At 44.8% G+C, this 24,253-nt stretch overlaps 1 protein-coding gene across 1 annotated transcript in view; it reads left to right on the top strand.

Annotated features, from left to right (window-relative positions):
* Positions 1–5,959, top strand: part of LOC143941275 (taste receptor type 1 member 3-like) — a 189,677-nt gene extending 183,718 nt beyond the window's left edge. Inside the window, exon 5 of the mRNA XM_077463312.1 lies at positions 5,816–5,959. Within this exon, the coding sequence (XP_077319438.1) occupies positions 5,816–5,959 (144 nt within the window). The remainder of the gene's footprint in view (positions 1–5,815) is intronic.
* Positions 5,960–24,253: the final 18,294 nt, after the last annotated feature.

Genomic DNA, 24,253 nt, shown 5'->3' with positions numbered 1-24,253 from the left:
TCTTGCAGAGATTCCAGATCCTAAAAACATTTAATCAGTGTCATCTGTATCAGGGGCTTGATAGCTGATGCTAATCCAGGACTGATTAATTTTGACAAATGTCAGGTGGTCAACGGAGTCTGTGGACAGACACGCTCTTTTATCACTCTTTATACTCACACTATATTCACGCTACACTAGCACTGCACTTTCACGCTACACTGACACTACACAATACTTACATTATACTCAAACTATGCTAGCACTACGCTGACACTCTACACTCAGGGTCACAAGAACACACTAGCTCACTAGTAGCAAACAGAGCCCTGCTCTATCTCTACTTCAACAACACACTGCAAAAGGATCCTGTGGGAAGCAACCTTTTATAGTGTGGGGTGGGACTATGAGCACCGAGCCATGAATGGGCAAAGTCATCATGATTTTGCCTTGCACTTGATCTGCAAGGTGCATTGCTGCATCTTAGAATGCACTGTGCAGTGCATTGTGGGGCACTCGGTGAGTGAACATCTGTCTGAGCACTGCACAAATTCGGGTGTCCACAATACAGGCGGAACAGGCGCTTGGGCCAAAATTTTGCTCAGCCTGAACTGCTTGCCCAACTCTAGTTCTAATGTATGCTGTCAGCAAACAGTTGTAGGTGAGCAAAAGGTTCAGGTAGAGTCCTTGTGGTTTTAGATTTCTGCTTAAGTTGTTTTTTGGCATGACAAATGGATGCACCGGATAACATCCCTGGGCATGGAGTCAGGCAGGTGTTGAGGTTTGGAAAGCCTGTGAATGCAGTCAATGACCAACTCAATATTTTTAATCTCTGTCAGAACTTCAGATATCCTCAGATTTTAATGTTATTCCAGCGGGACCTATGTGATAGATCTGACAACTTGTCTTTTATCCAGTTATTTTTCTCGATATGTGCATCATGAGTATCAATGAGGTCATTTATAGTGGCTTCATAGTCCCCCATTTTTGTTTCCATATGTGTCACTCCATCCCCTAGGGAGATAATATGATTAAATTACTGCATGAGAGAAAGCATATCTGACTGTGTCTAATGCTGCATACACACGATCGGACTATCCAGCAGACTAGGTCCGGCAGACCTAGAAAGATGTTTTGACTCAAAATTGTCCGCCCGACTCAGCAGTCCAGTGGACAATCCGCCTGTCTGTATGCTAGTCCACAGGACTTTTGAAATGAACGGACTTGCCCACACACGGAGAAAAGTCCGTTCATTTTGAACGTGGCTCCAGGTGGACGGGACTAGGGAAGGAAGTTATTGTAAAAAAAGTCCATAGCAGACCCTTATCCGAGCACGCAGCCCGGCCGGTCAGGAAAGGGGGGTGGGGACGAGCGAGCGCCCCCCCTTCTGAGCCATACCAGGCCGCGTGCCCTCAACATGGAAGGGGGGGCCACCACCCCAAAGCACCTTGTCCCCATGTTGATGAGGACAAGGGCCTCTTCCCAACAACCCTGGCCGTTGGCTGTCGGGGTCTACGGGTGGGGGTCTTATCGGAATCCGGGAGCTTCCTTTAATAAGGTGGTCCCAGATACTGTACCCCCATCCCATGTGAATGAGTATGGGGTACGATGTACCCCTACCCATTTACCTGGTGAAAAAATGTAAATAAAAAAAACATAAGACAAGTTTTTAAAATCATTTATTAGACAGCTCTGGTGGTCTTCTTCAGTCTTTGTGGGGTCTTCTCTCCGGTCTCCTCTGCTATCTTCTGCTAGCTCTTTTACTAGCGGAGGAACCCGGCTTTCTTCTTTGTCATCCCCGACGTCCGGGGGTCTTCTTCCGACTTCGGGGTCTTGTCCCGCTTTTCGGTTCTTCTTGCTGGGCCTCTGCTATCTTCTTATAGCTCTTTTACTAGCGTTGGCCCGGTCTTCTGTGCTGTCGCCGCTGCCGCCTTCTTCTCTTCTCTTGTTCTCTTCTTCCTTGCGATGTTGACACGACGCTCTCTCTGGCCACAATGGCAGGGATGCATTGTGTGGTGACTTATACAGGGACAAGGGGCGGGGTCACCGGGTGATGTCACATGGTGACTCCGCCCCTTATGATGTCACAGTCCCGGAGGATGCCTCATAAGCTGGACTAATTTAAATAGCAATCCTAGGCCAAAATTTTGTTTAGTTTTACTAAAAGAATTACAGTGACATTAACCTCCCTGGCGGTACGATTATTTCGGATTTTAGGTGCTAAAAGCGGTACAATTATTTTGCATGAAAATTTGGTGTTTTATATTGTAGTCCTGTAATTCTTAGGAATAACTCACTTAAATCTGTCCAAACCAGAGTCTAGCAGACATCCTGGGTATGATAAAGTTTGAAAAATGAAATCATAAATTATAATATAATAAATAACTATAAATAATTATACCAAATATTAATATAACAATAATAAAAATTATTCAATAATTCAAATTAAAAACACTGAAATTTGCTCAGCTGCAGAATTGTCACTGTCATTACTTTTCAATATTTGATGACGGATCTCCCCACAAATCGCTATCGCTCAATTCTGCGAGTGATTCCAATTTATTATCACTGTTTTCTAGCTGGTCTAAAATAATTTTTGATGTAAAGGGACAGTTTTGGTTGCTATGGTCAATCTCCAGTTTCCAGGCATAAAGAACAGTTTTTATAATATAAAACTGCATGCAGGGCACTGGGCAGACCACTAGGGACAAAGGGGATGTGAAATAATTACATACAGGAATGTAATCTGTAAGATTACATTATACTGTATGTAATGTGTGTGTTTCACTTTTTAGAATTTGGCGCCGATCTCCTTCCCTGTGCGTCGCAATGCTCGCAGGGAACGGAGATCGTCTCCATGATGAATCGTGCGGAGGACGAGCCGCTCGTACAGTGGGGGGACATCGCTGGATCCAAGGGACAAGGTAAGTAAACCTCCTCCTGGATCCAGTCTCGAGTCTGGCTCTGGGTTAACGCTTTTGGTATAAAACTTCCACCCCGAACCAGACTCGGGAACACCGCCAGGGGGGTTAAAGCTTATTTTTTTTTATTAAAAAACCAAACATGTCATACTTACATGCCCTGTGAAAATGTTTTTCACAGAGCAGCCCTGATCTTCTTTTTATGGGGTACTCCACTGGTTCTCCTGGCCCCCATGGAAAGCCACCTGTGCAGGCTTGCTCCCGACCCACCCTGTCTGCGTCCATTGACACAGAGCATGCGGCTTGACCCTGCCCCTGTTCCCATACAGCATTTGATTGACAGCAGTGGGAGCTAATGGCTCCTGCTGCTATCAATCTTCCCAGGGAAAAGGGAGGCAGCAACAAGAGCCACTGCTCTCATGCACATCGCTGGATCAAATCAGGCTCAAGTAAGAATAATGGGGGCTGGGGGGATTGTGAAGCACAGAAGGTTTTTCACTTTAATGCATAGAATGCATTAAGGTGAAAAACCTTAAGGCTTTAGAACCACTTTAACCACTTAAGGACCAGAAAATTTGCCCCCTTAATGACCAGGCCATTTTTTGTGGTCCGGCACTGTGTTTTTTTAACTGACAATTGTGTGGTCGTGTGATGCCGTACCCAAATAATATGTATGTACTTTTCCCCCCCCCCAAATAGAGCTTTCTTTTGGTGGTATTTGATCACCTCTGATCACCTTTTGAAAAAAAAAAACACAATATTTTTTACTTTCTGATATAATAAATCACCAAAAAAAAGAAAAAAAAAAAAATCTTCATCAGTTTAGGCCAATATTTATTCTTCTACATATTTTTAGTAAAAAAAAAAAAAAAAATCACAAGCGCATATTGATTCGTTTGCGCACAAGTTGTAGCGTTTACAAAACAGGGAATAGATTTATGGGATTTTTATTATTATTTTTCTTTTACTAGTAATGGCGGTGATTAGTGATTTTTAAGGGGACTGCGACATTGTGGTGGACAGACATGTTTGACACTCTTTTGGGACCATTGACATTATACAGCGATCAGAGCTAAAAATAGCCACTGATTACTGTATAAATGTCACTGACAGGGAAGAGGTTAACACTAGTGATAAAGGGGTGAGTGTTATTCTTATTTTAGTTAGTGGGAGTTTAAGTATTCACTTATTGAGTGCTACGTGTCACATAATTTTCCGGTCTTAAATGAGAATTATCATAAAGGACAAAGAAGGTCTACTAATTATGCGTGCAATAGATGTTGCATGGGACTGTCCTCTAACCTCTATCAGAATGCATATAACAAAACACGGGTCCCTAAAGGCTGGTGACCCAGAGAAAAGTGAGGCTCACTGAGGAACAGAACGCCAAAATTTCAAAACAAGACTTACTTTATTGAAAGTTTAGAAAATTAAATTTAATATAATTTACAAAATGCACCTATAAATCACTAGAAATGACGTCAACGATATGATATATATTGGCTAAGCGGAGCAACATGATTTTGATTCTAGCTCTGTAAGTACATCCCATTCCAGCTCGGTAATAAATAGCATTGTCAAGAAACGTACATATCCCTCAGCACAAGAGACTCTATATACGGGAAGTTTAGTAATAAGCTTATTACTGTCAAAAGTGCTTGATGTTGAAAGAAAAAAGCTAATAACATGAAAAGCTTCCTCAATTACTTTTTGTATTAGTATTATTAACTATTATCCGTGCTGCTGTGACAGACTTACCATACTATATGAATAGGCTGTTCCCTCGTGAACAGCGAATGATTAATGACTTTTAGTGATTTCACAACTCGGCTTTCTGGATTCCAGCGGGTGGGATTACCATCATTATTGATATTATTTCTATGGCTTTGCTATAATTGCTGTTTTCCTGGCTATCTCTATCCTCTATTGGGCTCGAGCCACCGGGGGGATTCAATGCTGGTCTTATACTGCTAATTAGCATATACAGTAGTTGCTGCGCATTATCTGCACCAACATTGGACCAGCTCCAATCCCACTGGCGTCCGGACGTGTATGTTTTTTGTTTTATGTTTGATATAAGCACTGTTTTTTGTGTGTATATGTTTCCTCTCTGTCTGTGCCTGATGGGATCGAATAATGCTATTCGATCAATAACAGTGGACATATTATAGTTATTTAAATTGTGGTTCTTTGATAAGAGTGATTTATAGGTGCATTTTGTAAATTATATTAAATTACATTTTCGAAACTTTCAATAAATTAAGTCTTGTTTTGAGATTTTGGCGTTCTGTTCCTCAGTGGGCCTCACTTTTCTCTGGGTCACCAGTCTTTAGGGACCCGTGTTTTGTTATATGTAGTTTTATTAGGAATAATAGGCCTAATCGGTGTATTCCTCACTTTTATTTTAACTAGGGGGATGGGGCTGATGTAAATGTGACGCATATACTGTGAGGTGGTTTAGGTGCCTACTATTCTTATATTTAGTTTATCTTTCTTTAAATTGAAATCTTTATTTTATCTTTCTTTAAAAAAATTAATAAAATTAAAGCCCAATCAACATAATCTAAAAAATACCAAAAATAGCAAAAGAAATGTAAAAAAAAAACAAAGCACCAACCCTGAAACCAAAACCCTCCATTTGTAAAGCATAGCCTTGAAATAAAAGAGCAATTTAACCAAAAACAGAGGCCACCATACAATTGAGATGAATAAACACCCAAAGTGAATAAAAACCCCCAAAATATTGCACCTTGAATGGATGTCAAATCTGCAGAATTCACCTTGAGCCCATTGTAGAGACAAACCAAAACCTCATTCCTATTTGTAACATTCAGTTTGTATAACCTCATGGGATATGATAGATCTTTACATAATAATAATAATAATAATAATAATAATATATGATTTGATTTTAGATTCCGGTATCTCGATGTTCAGATCCCTGTTTACCTGGAAGCAGAAAAAATTTTGGATCTACAATGCATAAATGTTGCTATGAGTGTGTCCCATGTCCAGAAGGAGAGATATCTAACATTTCAGGTATATTTTGTATTTGCTAGTAAGTTATTAACTATTGTTTAATTTCAAATTTGGCTGCTAGTGAATAGAACAAATAAATAAAAATGTATCCAAAGTTATCCGGCATTCGCTATTTTGGATAATTCTTAACTTCAGATAAATTTGTATTCATTACATTCACTAAGCCAAATGTGAAAGGAAATTCCAATACCTGTGTGACGAACTCCTGTCCACAACAGGTCTATGTCTACCGTAAATGCTTCCTCTGTCCAGAACCAGCACTATCCAAGACCCCTTAGCTCACCCAGTTACCAACCATAACACAGTGTAGGGTGCACAACAACTCCTTTATTCAAGCACATATATACAATTCTGAGACCCTTCCACCCACCCTTGTATTCTGGGTGGGGTAAACTGTCCAATCACAATAGACACACAGGTCAGGTGTATTCAAATTTCTCATCAGTAAACAGTCTTATCAGCAGGGAGAGCTGTTGGAGGAATTTGCCCCACCAATCTCACAGCTAATTTACATACACATCCCATAATATCCAAGGCAGACAGACACAATAGAACATTGGAATACAACCCCACCCCGAACAATCCCAGCAAAGAGTCCACAACAGCATGAGAAAACACACAATATATACAACATTCCAGTGTGGCTGTACAGTGTGTCTAAATGGCACAGATCATAGTGGGGTTCTCAGTTACCCTGTCCCCATAATGGACGCAGGGTGATTTACACATAAGAGGGGCCAAGAGAGCTGGACACGGAGTCTCCCGAGTTCTCCAAGGTAAGCTATGTTCCACAAACCCCCCCACCCAAAGTTACTCCTGTCACAACCTGTAATTTAATAGTTTATAACAATTATTATAGTTATAGTTATTATTATTATTATTATTATTTATTATGTATGCATAATAATAAAAACATTTTATAAAATTATAATAATGGTAATAAACATAATATCTTAATTATAATAGAAATTATCCAAATGTATTTTGTTCTTTCGGAATTTGGGATTTTCGTTCTTATTTTCATATTTTCGCTCTTTCGATTTTCGGATTTTCGTTCTTATTTTCGCTCTATTTTTCTGGTTGACAAATTTTCGGATTTAAATTTTTTTCGCATTTCAGATTTTGATTCTTTTGAATTTTCTGTGTATATAATGGAGAGTCCACGCTTAGGTAAAGGCCCCAATGAGGCACCAGAAGTGTAAGAGAAGTGAGTTGGGGATGAATGGCGCTGCCTATGAACTAAAAAATGAAAAAATCTAAATCTCCCTTCATAGTTAAAGTGCTTTAAACCTACTACACACCCTGCAATCACATTGCCAATACATATGTGTTATACTGAACCACTTATAACTGTATCAGAGGTAATATGGGTATAAGAAACTATTTATGGGAGAAAAAGTGAAAATAAAAGTAAAAGTCCACTTTACATAACAAGTGTAACCCGCATTCAAATGGTTAATTACAATCCACCTGTTGCTGGATTTTAAATACACTTCCACAGTGGTTCTGAGTGTTTTACCAGCCAATGTACAAACATAACATAACGTTTCTGTACATATGTGTGTGTAATAACACTTAAAAATGATTGTGCAAAAGGCAGTCCAATAAAAATCATTCCATAGTTTTCAAGTGACTTATTCTTGTATTTGCTTCCAATCCTTGTGCCAAGGTCATAAAGGTGACTATTGTGCTGCCCTTTTAGATCCCTACTCACCAGATCTTTGCACCCCTACAGGGGTAACTCGCATGTAGTGATTTTGCAACAAACTGCCGGGCCAATCCCCCCTTCCGATTGTCCTAGGGGGTCCAAGGCTTCCAGCACTTCAGGAAATGATTCCTGGTCGCCCGCTGTCACTGGATCATGGGACAGTAATTGTATGGTCCCAGGAGTGTATATCCACTTCGCACCCGGGCCATTTCTGACATTTCTCTCCTACATGTAAAATTCATATTTTTTTTGCAGAAAATTACATAGAACCCCAAACATTATATATGTCTTTTTTTAGCAAAGACCCTAGAGAATATAATGGCGGTTGATACAACTTTTTATCTCGCACAGTATTTGCGCAGCAATTTTTTTAACATGTTTTTTTCAGAAGAAAAACTGTTTCATGCTTTAAAAAAAAAAAACAGTAAAGTTAGCCCAATTTTTTTGCATAATCTGAAATATGAAGATACGCCGAGTAAATAGAAACTGCATGCGCTCGTGGAATGGTGCCAAACTTTGGTACTTAGAAATCCACATAGGTGATATTTAAATTTGTTTTACTGGTTACATGTTTTGAGTTACAGAGGAGGTCTAGCGATAGAATTATTGCTCTCACTCTAATGTTCACAACGATACCTCACATGTAGGGATGAGCCGAACACCCCCCGGTTCGGTTCGCACCAGAACTTTCGAACGGACCGCAAATTCGAACGAACGTTAGAACCCCATTGAAGTCTATGGGACTCGAACGTTCGAAATGAAAAGTGCTAATTTTAACGGCTAATATGCAAGATACTGTCCTAAAAAGAGTTTGGGGACCTGGCTCCTGCCCCAGGGGACATGGGTCAATGCCTAAAATGTTTTTAAAAATGGCCGTTTTGGCGGGAGCACTGATTTTAATGACGATTAAAGTGAAAAAAAAAGTGAAATATTCCTTTAAATATGGTGCCTGGGGGGTGTCTGTAGGATGCCTGTGAAGTGCCACGTGTTTCCCGTGTTTAGAACAGTCCCTGCACAAAATGATATTAAACGGAAATAACACCATTTAAAACTGCTTGCGGTTTTAATGTTATATCTGGTTCCTGCAATATGGTTGAAAATCATTGAGAAAAATGGCATGGGTAGCCCTCCCTGCCCATTACCAGCCTTTTTGGGTCTTGTACGCATATTAAGGGAAACCCTGTACCCATATTAAAAAAAAGGAAATGTGTGTGGCCCCCAGGCCCTATATACTCAAAACAGCAGTATACAGGCGGTGCAAACAAGACAGGGACTGTGTAGGTTTGTTGTGTTAAGTTGAATCTGTTTGTAATTTTCAACTGGTACATTTTTAAAGTGTAGCTCCAGTCAAAAAAACTATTTTTAAGCTTTTTGGAAAACATAGGGAAGGGTTATCACCCCTGTATAATTTGTTTTGTCGTCCGTCTTTTTTCATCTCACTTGCTGTTGTCTCCTTCCGTTTGCAAGTAGGAGATGTTTGCAAATTGGATGTTTGAAAGTAGGGGCCTGCCCTATATGCTCTGCAGAAATGGCGGAACAAGGTGTTGGTTTTGCCACAACATTTTAAGCCCTCAAAGTGACTCTTGGTGGGCGCTGGAGCGCCCTGCTGTGAACGATTATATCAAGAATTGTAATTACATGCCATTGTTGAACAGTGGTAGAAAAATTGACCTTTGGTGGTTGTGGTGCTGGTGCCACAACACTATAAGTCCTCACCGTTACTCTGGGTGGGCACAGGAAGGGGCCCTCCTGTGAAATATTATATCAAGAATTGTAATTACATGTCCCTGTTAAACAGGGGCAGAAAAATTGGGCCTTAGGCACTGGTGCTGGTGCCACCACACTGCAACCTCTTCCATATACTCTAGTTTTATTGCAGGAATTAGCCCTGCTGCAAAGCATTGCATCAAAAATTGTACTTAAACGCCCCTGTTAAACAGGGGCAGAAAAATTGGGCTGATGGCATCAACCAGAACCAGAAATGCTCTTCCAACATATCAGCGGAGGAGGAAGAGGATAGACAATCAACATAACAGGACAGTCACTCAGCATCAGCATAGGCAGTCTTGAAGGGATGTGGTATTTCAAAAAAAATTATTCGGTTACATCAGCTTCAGGTGCTTGGTAGCTGTGGGTGATCCAAGACTGATTCATCTTGATGAAGGTCAGTCGATCAACTGATTCGGTGGACAGGCGCACCCTGTGATCGGTAACAAAGCCACCAGCAGCACTGAAGGTGCGTTCCGAAAGAACGCTGGATGCAGGACAGGCCAGTAGCTCAATTGCATACTGTGCAAGCTCTGGCCAGTGATCCATCCTCAAGACCCTGTAAGCCAGAGGATTTTCGGTGGGAAAGGTGTCCAAGTCTGACCTTGCCCCTAGGTATTCCTGCACCATGTAAATCAGACCCTGGCGATGGGTGCTGGAACCAATCATACCTTGGGGCTGCGGACTAAAAAATTGTCTGAAAGCATCAGTCAGACGGCCACCTTCTCCACCGCTCCTTCTGACCGATGCCTCAGCAACACGTTGTCCAGGACCAGGAGTTTGTAACCTCTAAGTCTCTGGGAACGCATTGCACAGACCTTTCTGCAAGGCCTCCCGGAGATGTCTCATCCTCTGCTCCCTCTGCGATGGCAAGATAAGGTCGGCAACCTTACCCTTGTACCGTGGATCAAGGAGAGTGGCCAGCCAGTAATGGTCCCTCTCCTTGATCCGAAGAATACGAGGATCCTTCCGCAGGCTTTGCAGGATCAGGTAGGCCATGCAGCGTAGGTTAGCTGAGGCATTCGGTCCGGAGTCCTCTGGGTCACTAAGGGCAACATGATCCACAGCTACCTCCTCCCAGCCACGTACAAGTCCACGTGTTTCTTGGGACTGTAAATCATCCCTGCAAGACTGCTGCTGCTGCTGCTGATGCTGATGCTGAGTGCCAGCCTCCACCTCCATGCTGACACAATCATCCTCCTCCTCCTCTTCCTCCTCCTCATCCTCTTCCTGTGTGATGGGTGGCACAGCAGGAACACTGTCTGGATAAAGGGGGCCTTGAGAGGCAAGGAAGTCCTCCTCTTCCTGCCTCTGTTCTGCCGCAAGTGCCCTGTCCATTATTCCACGCAGCGTATGCTCCAACAGGTGGACAAGAGGTACAGTGTCACTGATGCATGCACTGTCACTGCTCACCATCCTTGTGGCCTCCTCAAACAGTGACAGGACAGTGCATGCATCCCTGATCATGCCCCACTGGCGTGGTGAGAAAAAACCGAGCTCCCCTGACCCTGTCCTGGTGCCGTAGTTGCACAGGTACTCATTGATGGCCCTCTGCTGCGTGTGCAGCCGCTGCAGCATGGCCAATGTTGAGTTCCATCTGGTGGGCATGTCACATATAAGGCGGTTCTTGGGCAGGTTCAACTCCTTTTGGAGCTCAGCCAGCCGAGCACATGCATTAAATGATCGGCGGAAATGCACACAGACTTTTCTGGCCTGCTTCAGGACATCCTGTAAGCCGGGGTACCTGCCCAAGAACCGCTGCACCACCAGGTTAAGGACGTGAGCTACACAGGGCACATGGGTCAGTTGTCCCTGTCGGAGGGCGGAGAGGAGGTTGGTGCCATTGTCACAAACCACCATTCCTGGCTTAAGCTGGCGTGGCGTCAACCACCTCTCGGCCTGCCCCTGCAGAGCTGACAAAACATCCACCCCAGTGTGGCTCCTGTCCCCCAAACAAACCAGCGCAAGCATGGCATGGCATTGTTTTGCCTGCGTACTTGCGTAGCCCCTGGAACGCCTACGGAGCACCGCTGGTTCTGAGGACAGAGCACTGGAAGAGGCCATGGAGGAAGAAGAAGAGGAGGGGGTGGAGGAGAGAGGTGTGTCACAACCAATAGTAGCATTTTGGAGGCGTGGTGGTGGAACAACCTCCAACACTACTGCAACTTGTCCTGCATCCTTCCCAGCAGCCAGAAGAGTGACCCAATGGGCCGTGAAAGACAGGTAACGTCCCTGTCCATGCCTGCTGGACCATGAGTCAGTGGTAATATGCACCTTACCGCTGACCACCCTGTCCAGCGAGGCAAGGACATTGCCTTCCACATGTCGGTAGAGAGCCGGAATCGCCTTCCGTGAGAAAAAGTGGCGTTTGGGGACCTGCCACTGAGGAACCGCACATTGTACAAACTCACGGAACGGGGCCGAGTCTACCAACTGAAAAGGCAGCAGTTGAAGTGCTAGCAATTTAGCCAAGCTAGCATTCAACCGCTGGGCATGTGGATGGCTGGGAGTAAACTTCTTCCGCCGGTCCAGCAGCTGGGGCAGGGACATTTGCCTGCTATAATCGGACGTGGGTGTACCGCTAGCAGAGTTCCCGGAAGCACTTGGCTGTGACACACCTAATTCTACACCTTCATTCCTCTCAGAGCAGGTTTCAGAGAGGACTGAAGGTCTAGTGGGGTTGGAGATGCCAGCTGATGAGGAGCAAGGAGAGGTCCGCTTTGTTCTTTGGTGTGGGTCTTTGAGGTACGCTTGCCAACGAGCTGCATGGCAGGTCAACATATGTCTGGTCAAGCATGTGGTGCCCGAACGGCTGATGTTTTGGCCACGTGAGATACGCTTGAGACATATGTTGCAAATAGCAGCGGTGCGATCTGATGCACTCGTCTCAAAAAAGGCCCACACCAAAGAACTTTTAGAATAACGCGCAGAGGCAGCGCTCTGCACAGGCGGAGCTCTGCGGTGTGATTCAGTCGGTGTGCTGCCCCTAAGCTGGCCCCCGGAGGGCATCCTGCCTCGTTGGACATGTGCCTCCTCCTCCTCCTCCTCCTCCTCCTCCTCCCTCCTTCCAGGCACCCACGTGGAGTCAGTGCCCTCATCATCCCCTCCCTCTTCATCGCTGTAGCAAACCTGGCAGTATGCTGCAGCTTGTGGAACATGACTGCCAGATTGCTGTCCTTCTTGAGCATCCCCTCTCTCTGCGCTCACGCTACTGCCTTCCTCTAACTGAGTGTCATCATCAGAGCCCACAAAACACTGGGCATCCTCCTGGAGCATGTACCCAACACTGTGCTCAAAGAGTTCAGGAGACTCCTCAGGAGGACGTGGTGGGTCTAGGGAAGGAGTCACTGATGATGACATTGAGAGGAGGGAAGACGATGCGCTGGCAGCTGCTTTGCTACTACCCTGAGACTGGGTGAGAGAGGATGAGGAGGATGAAGAGGGCTTGGTCATCCACTCTACCAAGTCGTTGGCATGTTGCGGTTCAACATGTCCAGCTGCCGAAAAGAAGGACAAGCATGTCCCATGGCCACGTGCTGATGACAATGCACCGCGTCCACGACCAGCACTGTTGTCTCTAGACAGAGCCTGCTTGCCCTCTTTTATCGGCTCGCGCCTGTCCGCCTCTCCTTGCTGGCCTTCCAGACATGGTAATGGCCTGAAGGGAGTTGGGTAAAACATCAGTTGGGTAGTTTATATTGTGCTGGAGGCACACAACACCCACTAACTCCTGCAGATGCCTTTTTTATAGAACACCAGAGATAAAGGGGTATATAGAGATGTATACTGTGCTGTGCTGGAGGCACACACAACTTCCAATAATTCCTGCAGATGGCAAGTGGGCTCAAATAGAGAAGAGCTATGTAGGTGGATATAGCGGTATGTACTGGGTACAGAGCACGCAGACAGCACGCACTATCTCCTAACACTACTGATTGCAAGCTCTATTATTAAAGATAGATCACTAGCTATATAGGTGAGGTGAATATCGCGGTGTATACTGCGGTCAGGGCACGCAGACAATAACCAGAAAACAGCAGAGATAAAGGGGTATATACAGATGTATACTGTGCTGTGCTGGAGGCACAAACAACTTCCAATAACTCCTGCAGATGGCAATTGGGTTCAAATAGAGAACAACTATGTAGGTGGATATAGCGGTATGTACTGGGTACAGAGCACGCAGACAGCACGTACTATCTCCTAACACTACTGACTGCAAGCTCTATTATTAAAGATAGATCACTAGCTATATAGGTGAGGTAAATATAGTGGTGTATACTGCGGTCAGGGCACGCAGACAATAACCACTACACAACAGCAAGATAGAAAATCAGCCGAAAACGATCGGTGTATACTGTGTTGAAGGTACACAGAACACCCACTGCTTCAGACGCCAACACACTACACGAGGCCGCTGCAATGGTGGCCTTATATAGTGTGGGGCGTGCACTACACAGCCTGAGCTATGATTGGCCACAGGCATCCTGCCTGTGGCCAATCATGGCTCTCCTCTCTGCTGGCGCTGCGATTGGCCAAGCATGCGGGGTCACAGTGCATGCTTGGCCAATCATGAGCCAGCAATGCACTGCGCCATCGCAGTGCATTGTGGGCCGTGAGCGCCACGCGAATTTGACGCGAACGGACCAAAGTGTTCGGATTTCGCCGAACGGACGAACAGCCAATGTTCGAGTCGAACGTACGTTCGACTCGAACACGAAGCTCATCCCTACTCACATGTGTGGTTTGAACACTGTTTTCATATGTGGGTTGAACTTAGGTATGCGTTCCCTTCTGCATACAAGCTCATGGGGACAGGGGCGATTTAATTTTTTTACATTTTTTATTATTGTTAATTTTACTTTTTTTTTGTTTGACACTAAAAAAATAAAAATGAGTGATCACTTTTATTCCAATTACAAGGAATGTAAACATCCATTGTAATATGAATATGGCATGATCTCTTTACAGTGAGATATGGGGTCAATAAGACCCCACATCTCACCTCTAGGCTGGGACGCCTAAAATAAAAAAAAACAAAAAAAACAATCACGCCTTCCCAGCTGAGACGGCACCGTTTTTTTTTTAATGCAGAGGCTGGGCGTGATGTCATAACATCGTGCCCAATCATAGAGACTCCGGTGACCATCTCTATGATCACCATCCGAGGCTAGCGGATACTCTATCTGACTTACAGATGGAAGTGGCGAGTCGCTAGAAGCACCGGAGGGTGGCGGGAGGGAGGAGGCGTCCCCTCCCGCCACCCGTAAGAACGATCAAGCGGTGGAACAGCCGCTATGAACATTCTTATGGTGTAGGGAATCGTTGTCTGAAAAAGCTGATATCTGAATGATTTCTGTAGCTTCAGATATAACCATGGAAAGTCAAGGACGTCCCAGGACGTCCCTCCGGTGCAAAGTGGATATAGAAAGTGGATGGGCTCCAATAGTGTGATTCAGGTTTGACAATATTTATTCAAATTGAAACCAAATAAAATAAAATAAATGAACACAGAACATGTATAGTCCCGTGTGCGGATGGGTAGAGTTAAAAAAAACAGTTCTGCTATTTAAAAACCGAATGCTTTTGGTCGGCGTGCGTTCCAACAGCTGGAGCCTCGTATGACCGGAAATGATGTGCATAGCTCAGACTTATGCATTTCGTCATAGGTTGTCATCTGAGGTGGTGCCATCTTGGTACACCTCACATCATTTAACCACTTCCCGACCGTCGCACGCCGCTGTACGTCGGCAGAATGGCATGGGCAGGCATGTTGGCGTACAGGTACGTCCATTTTTAAATGCCGCCCTGCCATCGCGTGCGTGCCGCCGGCGGTGCACTCGTCTGCCGGGGCGGCTGAACAGGGAGATGCCGTTGTAAACAGCATCTCCCCGTTCTGCCTAGCAATAAGTGACGCTGATCTCTGCTCCATGTAATTGGAGCAGAGATCAGTGTTCACTAAAACAAAGCCCAGCCCCCAACAGTTAGTTACACACCCCTAGGAACACTTAACCCCTACACTGCCACCCCCTGGTTAACCCCTTCACTGTCAGTGTCATTTACACAGGAATCACTGCATTTGTATAGCACTGATTGCTGTATAAATGACAATGGTCCCAAAAATGTGTCAAAAATGTCCGATGTGTCCACCATAATGTAGCAGTCACAATAAAAATCGCTGATTGCTGCCATTACTAGTAAAAAAAATAAAATAATAAAAATGACATAAAACTATCCCCTATTTTGTAAATGCTATAACCTTGCGCAAACCAATCAATAATCGCTTATTGCGATTTTTTTTTTTTTTACCAAAAATATGTAGAAGAATATGTATCAGCCTAAACTGAGGGAAAAAAGTTTTTTTTTTATATTTTTGGGGGATATTTATTATAACAAAAAGTAAAAAAAAATGCGTTTTTTTTCAAAATTGGCATTCAATTTTTGTTTATAGCGCAAAAAAATAAAAACCACAGAGGTGATCAAATAACACCAAAAGAAAGCTCTATTTGTGGGAAAAAAAAAGGATGTCACATTTGTTTGGGAGCCACGTCGCACGACCGCACAATTGTCAGTTAAAGCGACGCAGTGCCAAATGGCAAAAAGAGGTCTGGTCTAAAGCCAGCAAAATGGTCCGGTCTGTAAGTGGTTAAGGAGAGCAGCCGTACAAGATCCCTCCCCCTTATTTTGTTAATTACTTGCGAGCAATATGATCGCTTGCACTGATCCCATTAGAAAAACGGGCACCATTAATCATAAGGCTGTGATGTATAATACAGCACCGCAATCCTAACCTATATTCTTGGGAATCAAAAATCCAAACCAGACCTTTATCCGAGCACGTCACCTGGCAGACCGCAGGAAAAGAGGGGGGATGAGAGAGCGGCCCCCCTCCTGAACCATACCAGGCCACATGCCCTCAATATTGGGAGAGTGATTTGGGGTAATGGCCCCCCAAAGCACCTTGTTCCCAAGTTGATGGGGAGAAGGACCTCATCCCCACAACTCTTGCACGGTGGTTGTGGAGATATGTGGGCGGGGGGGGCTTATCAGAATCTGGAGGCCCCCTTTAACAAGGGGACCCCCAGATCCCGGCCCCCCTGTGTGAATTGGTAATGGGGTACAAATGTACCCCTATCATTTCACAAAAAAAGTGTCAAAAAGGTTGACATGATGATTTTTGACAAGTCCTTTATTAATTTCTTCTTCTTTGCGCTTCTTCTTCCATCTTCTTTCTTCCTTCAGTTTTCTTCTTCTTCTCCATCTTCGTCTTCACAGAGTTCAGGCACGATCCAAACCAAGGGGTGTTTGGCCCATCTCTACAAATATCTAAATGGTGATTCTAGCATTGGGAGGAAAGTATTTAATCCCAGGTCACTTAGAAAGACACACAGCCACTCAATGAGTTTGGGGGGGGAAGGGGGAACAGTGCTAAGGATGTTTGAGTGTTGATATTTTCAAAAAACTTTCAAATGGGTATCACAATCACAATATATAGGAATTTGGGAATATAGGACATGGTAGTGACTTAAAGTGATAGTAAAGCCAGATTATTTTTTTTTTTATAACAAACATGTTATACTTACCTGCTCCTTGCAGTGGATTTGCACAAAGCAGCCCCCTGATCCTCCTCTTCTTGGATCCCTTGTTGGCGCTCCTGGCCCCTTCCTTCTGCCAAGTTCCCCCATAGGGGCACCCAAACAGGCTCACTCCCAAGTCACTGCTCTGTGTTTACATTTACCTACAGTTGCGACTCGACCCCGCCCCATTCTCTCCTCATTGGCCCACTGGCTGTGATTGACAGTAATCATAGAATGCATGAAAGTAAACGACCTTGTACCTTACAATCATTTTAACCACTTGCCGACCGCCGCACGATGATATACATCGACAGAATGGCACGGGCAGGCATATGGGCGTATATATACGTCCCTGCCTTCCCGCGGTGGGGGGCCCGATTGGGCCCCCCCCCCCGGTGCCTGCGGCGGTCGGTATTCGTTCGGGAGCGATCCGGGATGAGGGGGCGGCCATTCATTCATGGCCACCCCCTCGCGATCGCTCCCGACGAATGGAAATGCTCCGTGACATCACTTCCTCTCCTGTAATGTAAACACAGGAGAGGAAGTGATGTAATCTCTCCTCCGTGTCGGTATTTTTCGTTCCGGCACCGAGGAGAGAGGATCGGTGAGTTTCACCAACACGACACTACACAGTAGAACATGCCAGGCACACTCACACCCCCCCTTTACCCCCCGATCACCCCCCAATTACCCCTGCCCCCCCAGTCACAGTGACACCAATTGCATTTTTTTTTTTTTGCATTGGTGTCATTTGTGACTGTAATAACTGTTAGGGCAGTTAGGGTTAGCCCCCTTTAGTTCTAATGTACCCCCCTAACCCCCCCAATAAAGGTTTAACCCCGTGATCACCCCCCGTCGCCAGTGTCACTAAGGCTGGGTTCACATTGCAGCGGTTTATGAGAACGAATGTGATTCGCACCGCACTGCAGTGCAAATCACATCCGATCTCTGTGCGATTCGAGTTCAGCCATACAGATAGTATGGCTGAATTCGCGACGCACCCGCCGCACCCGCCGCAAATTCGCACGGGACCCTTTTTTTGGTCCGCAGCAGAATCGGATCGCATGGGTGTTCACACCATGCGATCCGAGTTTGCAGATCGCACTGCGATATGCGAACTGATCTGGGGTGTCATTAACATTTCACTGACACTCCCAGCAGTTCGCATAGGGCAGTGTGAACTGCCGCCGGGAGGCATGTGATGCGGGAACCCGCCGCGGATTCATGGCGTTCCCGCATCGCTCCAGTGTGAACCCAGCCTAATAAGCGATAGTTTTTCTGATCGCCGTATTAGTGTCACAGGTGACGCTAGTTAGGCAGGTAGGTATTTAGGTTCGCCGCAGCTTTTTATAGCGCCAGGGACCCCCATATACTACCGCATAAAGCCCCCTGATTGCCCCCTAGTTAACCCTTTCACCAGTGATCACCATATAACTGTTACAGGTGACGCTGGTTGGTTAGTTCTTTTTTTATAGTTTCAGGGCACCCGCCATTTATTACCTAATAAAGGTTTAACCCCCTGATCACCCGGCGGGTGTCATTTGTGACTGTAATAACTGTTAGGGCAGTTAGGGTTAGCCCCCTTTAGTTCTAAGGTACCCCCCTAACCCCCCCAATAAAGGTTTAACCCCGTGATCACCCCCCGTCGCCAGTGTCACTAAGGCTGGGTTCACATTGCAGCGGTTTATGAGAACGGATGTGATTCGCACCGCACTGCAGTGCAAATCACATCCGATCTCTGTGCGATTCGAGTTCAGCTATACAGATAGTATGGCTGAATTCGTGTCGCACCCGCCGCACCCGCTGCAAACTCGCACGGGACCCTTTTTTTGGTCCGCAGCAGAATCGGATCGCATGGGTGTTCACACCATGCGATCCGAGTTTGCAGATCGCACTGCGATATGCGAACTGATCTGGGGGTGTCATTAACATTTCACTGACACTCCCAGCAGTTCGCATAGGGCAGTGTGAACTGCCGCCGGGAGGCATGCGATGCGGGAACCCGCCGCGCATTCGTGGCGTTCCTGCATCGCTCCAGTGTGAACCCAGCCTAATAAGCAATCGTTTTTCTGATCGCTGTATTAGTGTCACAGGTGGCGCTAGTTAGGCAGGTAGGTATTTAGGTTCGCCGCAGCTTTTTATAGCGCCAGGGACCCCCATATACTACCGCATAAAGCCCCCTGATTGCCCCCTAGTTAACCCTTTCAACAGTGATCACCATATAACTGTTACAGGTGACGCTGGTTGGTTAGTTATTTTTTTATAGTTTCAGGGCACCCGCCATTTATTACCTAGTCTCACTAGTGTATCCCTAAATTTAGGGGTGTCTACTTTCCAAAATGGGGTCATTTGGGGGGGGGTTTGTGCCATCTTGGCATTTTATGGCCTTCAAAACTGTAACGCCCTTAGAAAGTCTGAAGGCGGTGCTTGGTTTTCGGGGCTAGGCTCCCAAAAAGTCCCACATATGTGGTATCCCCGTACTCAGGAGAAGCAGCAGAATTTATTTTGGGGTGTCATTTCACATATGCCCATGGCATGCGCGAGCAATATATCATTTAGTGACAACTTTGTGAAAAAAAAAAAAAAAAAAAAAAGTTTGTAATTTTCCCGCAACTTGTGGCAAAATATAAAATATTCCATGGACTCAACATGCCTCTCAGCAAATAGCTTGGGGTGTCTACTTTCTAAAATGGGGTCATTTGTGGGGGTTTTGTGCCATCTTGGCATTTTATGGCCTTCAAAACTGTAATAGGTAGTGAGAAGTGAAATCAAAAATGTACGCCCTTAGAAAGCCTGAAGGCGGTGCTTGGTTTTCGGGGCCCCGTACGCGGCTAGGCTCCCAAAAAGTCCCACATATGTAGTATCCCCGTACTCAGGAGAAGCAGCAGAATTTATTTTGGGGTGTCATTTCACATATGCCCATAGCATGTGTGAGCAATATATCATTTAGTGACAACTTTGTGTAAAAAAAAAAAAAATATTTTTATTTTTTTTGTCATTATTCAATCGCTTGAGGCAAAAAAATAAAATATTCAATGGGCTCAACATGCCACTTATCAATTTCCTTAGGGGGTCTACTTTCCAAAATGGGGTCATTTGGGGGGTTTTGTTCTGCCCTGCCATTTTAGCACCTCGAGAAATGAGATAGGCAGTCGTAAACTAAAAGCTGCGTAAATTCCAGAAAACGTACCTTAGTTTGTAGATGTGACAACTTTTGCGCAAACCAATAAATATACAGTTATTGACTTTTTTTTTTACCAAAGACATGTGGCTGAATACATTTTGGCCTAAATGTATGACTAAAATTGAGTTTATTGGATTTTTCTAATAACAAAAAGTAGAAAATATAATTTTTTTTCAAAATTTACGGTCTTTTTACGTTTATATCACAAAAAATAAAAATCGCAGAGGCAATCAAATACCATCAAAAGAAAGCTCTATTTGTGGGAATAAAAGGACGCAAATTTTGTTTGGGTACAACATTGCATGACCGCGCAATTACCAGTTAAAGCAGCGCAGTGCCAAATTGTAAAAAGACCTCTGGTCATTGACCAGCAAAATGGTCCGGTCTGAAAGTGGTTAATCATATACACACTCACTAACAGAGGTTGGACCAGATGGACTGGTGTCTGAAATCAACCTTACACACTATGTAACTCTATTGATTGAACAGACCAAAAGCTAGCAATTAAGAGATGTTCATTTCCGAGGTTTTCATCCAATTTAAATTGAAACTCACTATTATCATTTTTCTGCCTATAGCAAATTTCTTGGGCATTCCTTTTTTATTTCAATTTATCATGTCTTATGACACCAACAACTTTTTGTTTTAATTTTAACACCTACCAATGGGCAGTCAGTATGTAGTGGTTCAACAGTTTGATCTACCTATCTATCTATCCGCCCCCTGCAGTTTTACTTCGGCTGCTTGAAGGAGGCTAGCTGCCATAACCCCGGTATCCTTGTCTTCAGTGGGCGGTCTGCTACAAGATAAATGTGGTCTCTGTGGCAGATTCGCTGCGAGATCACTTTTATCGGTGGTGGGGGAGGTTCCCCCCTCCCACTGCTATCCGGTGCCCTCCACCGCTTACTGGAGCCGTTGGCAGCAGCGGAGGCGGTCACGTGTTGTCTCCTGTCAGGTATGAAGACGAGTGAGGGGAAGATGGCTCTCACCCATCTCCATACAATTGCTGGGCATAAGCGACGTCAAAACTTCACTTCCGCCCACAACTCTTAAAGGGCCAATTTTATTTAAATATTTTTTTGAAATTACAATTTTTTTTGACCCCAGATTTCATATTTAAGAGGCCCTGTCATGCTTTTTCTCTATTATAAGGGATGTTTACATTCCTTGTAATAGGAATAAAAGTTTAGTTTTTTTAAAACAGTGTAAAAAAAAAAAAAGGTAAAATAATGAATTATACATTCTTTTTTTTTTTTTATCGTCCCCTGTCCTGACGAGCTCGCGCGCAGAAGCGAACGCATACAGGAGTAGCGCCCGCATATGAAAAGGGTATTCAAACTACACATGTGAGGTATCGCCGCGATCGGTAGAGTGAGATCACTAATTCTAGCCCTAGACCTCCTCTGTAACTTAAAACATGCAACCTGTAGAATTTTTTAAACAACGCCTGTGGAGATTTTTAAGGGTAAAAGTTTAGTAGTCATTCCACGAGCGGGCGCAAATTTTGAAGCATGACATGTTGGGTGTCAACATACTTGGTGTAATGTTATCATTCACAATATTATAAAAATGGGATAATTTTACTGTTGTCTTATTTATTTTTTTCAAAAAAAGTGATTTTTTTCCCAAAAAAGCTGCGCAAATACTGTGTGAAAAAAAGTATTGCAATGACCGCCATTTACTTCTCTAGGGTGTTAGAAAAAACAATATGTAATGTTTGGGGTTCTAAGTAATTTTCTAGCAAAAAAAAAACTGTTTTCCTGATGTCAACATGGCAGCATACTAGTGATAGAGCTCCGCCTCTTAACCACTCCCTCAGGACCAGTGAATAGCATAAATGAAGACCTGGTTGGCCACCATCCTATTCTTCCTGTTTTCCTCATACCTCCACGCACCAGTGATGAACTAAGGAATTTTATGTCCCTCACCCTGTCGCTGAGCAGTATCCGGCTGGGTTAAAGCCTCTCCCAGTGTGTAGTCTCAATTCTTGGGCTGCTAATAAGCCTGAGAGACCCTCGTCTGTGTGGTTTTGATGGGTCCCGGCAGTGTTTCCTCTTTAGGAACTAAATTTGCCATTCAGCATGACTTTGTTCCGGAGCTTTGGGGGGGGGGGGGGGGGGCAGCCTGTCATTTCCTTTTCTAGGGGCTTCCTTGTCTGTTAGGCTATGACTTTACCTGTTTTATTCAGCTCCTGCTCTTCTCCCTTCTTTTTTGGCTTTAGGTAGGTTCCGGGTGAATGAGGAATGGGCCGCACCGTGCAGTAGGTGTCAGGGTATCCCTATAGGCGTGGGGCGGCCGCTCAGCACCATATTTACCAGCCTAGGGTGTTTCCGATTATGTCATAGGGCTGTGTCCAGTCCGCACATGAGCACTGGCAGATGGAAGCTCCCGGCGCCATTTTGGTTCTGGTCAAAGTGATTTGATTTGCCCATGAACAACAGAAGGAGTCTGGGGGCGAGTTCTGCTTGTCCCAGGATCACCTAAGAGTGTCAGTGGGCTGCTGTGGGATGGGCAATATACAGCTTCCTGACTGTCTTCAGACTGTGAAGTTTTTTTTTCTGGATCCAGTCTCAGCGACCTTCTGTGTCGCCATCTGCTGGTAGGAAAGTTTTCTGTATAAAAAAAAAAAAGGTACATTCTTTCTTTTTCTTTGGCTTGTTTCAGCTGTTGGCTTTGTTGTAGTGTTCAGACTTTCATGTTAGAAGATTACTGGCAATCTCCATCCTTCTGTTTCTCTTTTTAGCTATCTCTCTTTCTGCTGGCCATCCCTTATTCTCTACTACCATGAGTCAGCCACCACTTATGTAAGACCCTCAATACTTAAAGTGGAAGTAAACTCCCCTATCGTTTTCAGCCAAGGAAGCTGCCATCTTTTGCCTCTGTTTAATCTTCAACTGCTATGGTGCTGCACATGTGATTCATTATGACACCAGCCATTGGATGGTTTGATAGTTTGGCTGAGAGAACAGCCAATGTGCAGTTAGCATTCCCGACACGCCCTATTTTTTAACTGTTTAAATCGATGGGTTTACTTCCACTTTAAGGTAGGGGGACCACCAGTTGGTAAGTTTTCAGGTGTACTTAAAAGAGTGCCCTCTAATGTGGTTTGCTTTGATATGTTTCAGCTCGACACGCTCACGCTCTCCGCGTTAAAGAACAAGAGAGGACAGGTGTTCTCCAAAGGAGCATAGCTCCAGACGTCGCTCCTGGGCAAAAAAATAAATAAAAAAGAGCACATCGCGCCTCCTCTTCTCCAGAGCAATACAGGTGTTCCAGCAAGAAATCAGGCTGGGCTTGTGGCGCAGACCCCCTATCCAATAAATTGGTGTGCAAAGACTGTCTAGAGGAGTCTGCAGTAGACAGGGAGAAGGACACTGTGCAAGTCTCATCATTACTGAAGAAGGTAGTACGAGATTCCTTGTCTGAGTTTACCTCAGCCTAGCCACCCACCCAAAGGGTCCCATTGGAAGATCATCCAAGGACTTCAGCAAGCAGTGACTATGCCTACACGGATTTGTGTTTGACTATCTCGGCTTACATTTGGGAACCTTTGGGAGCCACAGCCCGGTCTGGGTAATATGTCAGGGTCTCAGGTGGACTGAAACCCTGACACTTGATTCAAAACCCAAACTATCCGGCTGAATCCTTGACAGGTGGCACACCCTAGGTGTCTGGCGCCCATGAATCTACTTTGCAGAGGCTGCCTGCTGGCTAAGTGGGTAGCGATTCTGTCTAGCAGCACTGAGGCTGCTGGTTCAATTCCCAACATGCTAATGCTTGTGTTGAAGTTTATAAGCTCTCCCTGTGTGGGTTTATCGCCACAATCCAAAGACATGCTCTGCACCTACTATGCCTTATGACGCATGTGGTGGGAGGTCAACAACTCAAGGCTCCGGAGGTTCTCATTGGACTGAAGGAGTCCAGGGTCATTGCTACATATATTATAGATGTAGCAGTCTGCTACTCAAAATAGGGAGGGTGACCAGGATTTCCCCCCTAGTTGCTTGTATAACCACTGGACGAGCACCCTAGCACTTTGGCAGCTAGGGAGGTCATGTGGTTGAGACCCTGCACTGCG

The sequence above is a fragment of the Lithobates pipiens genome, unplaced genomic scaffold, assembly GCF_037356315.1.
Source record: "Lithobates pipiens isolate NorthernLeopardFrog02 unplaced genomic scaffold, aLitPip1_a1.2 Scaffold_3, whole genome shotgun sequence".
Classification (NCBI taxonomy): domain Eukaryota; kingdom Metazoa; phylum Chordata; class Amphibia; order Anura; family Ranidae; genus Lithobates; species Lithobates pipiens.
The sequence above is the reverse complement of the archived record's forward strand: the minus strand, read 5'-3'. Positions and strand labels throughout refer to the sequence as shown.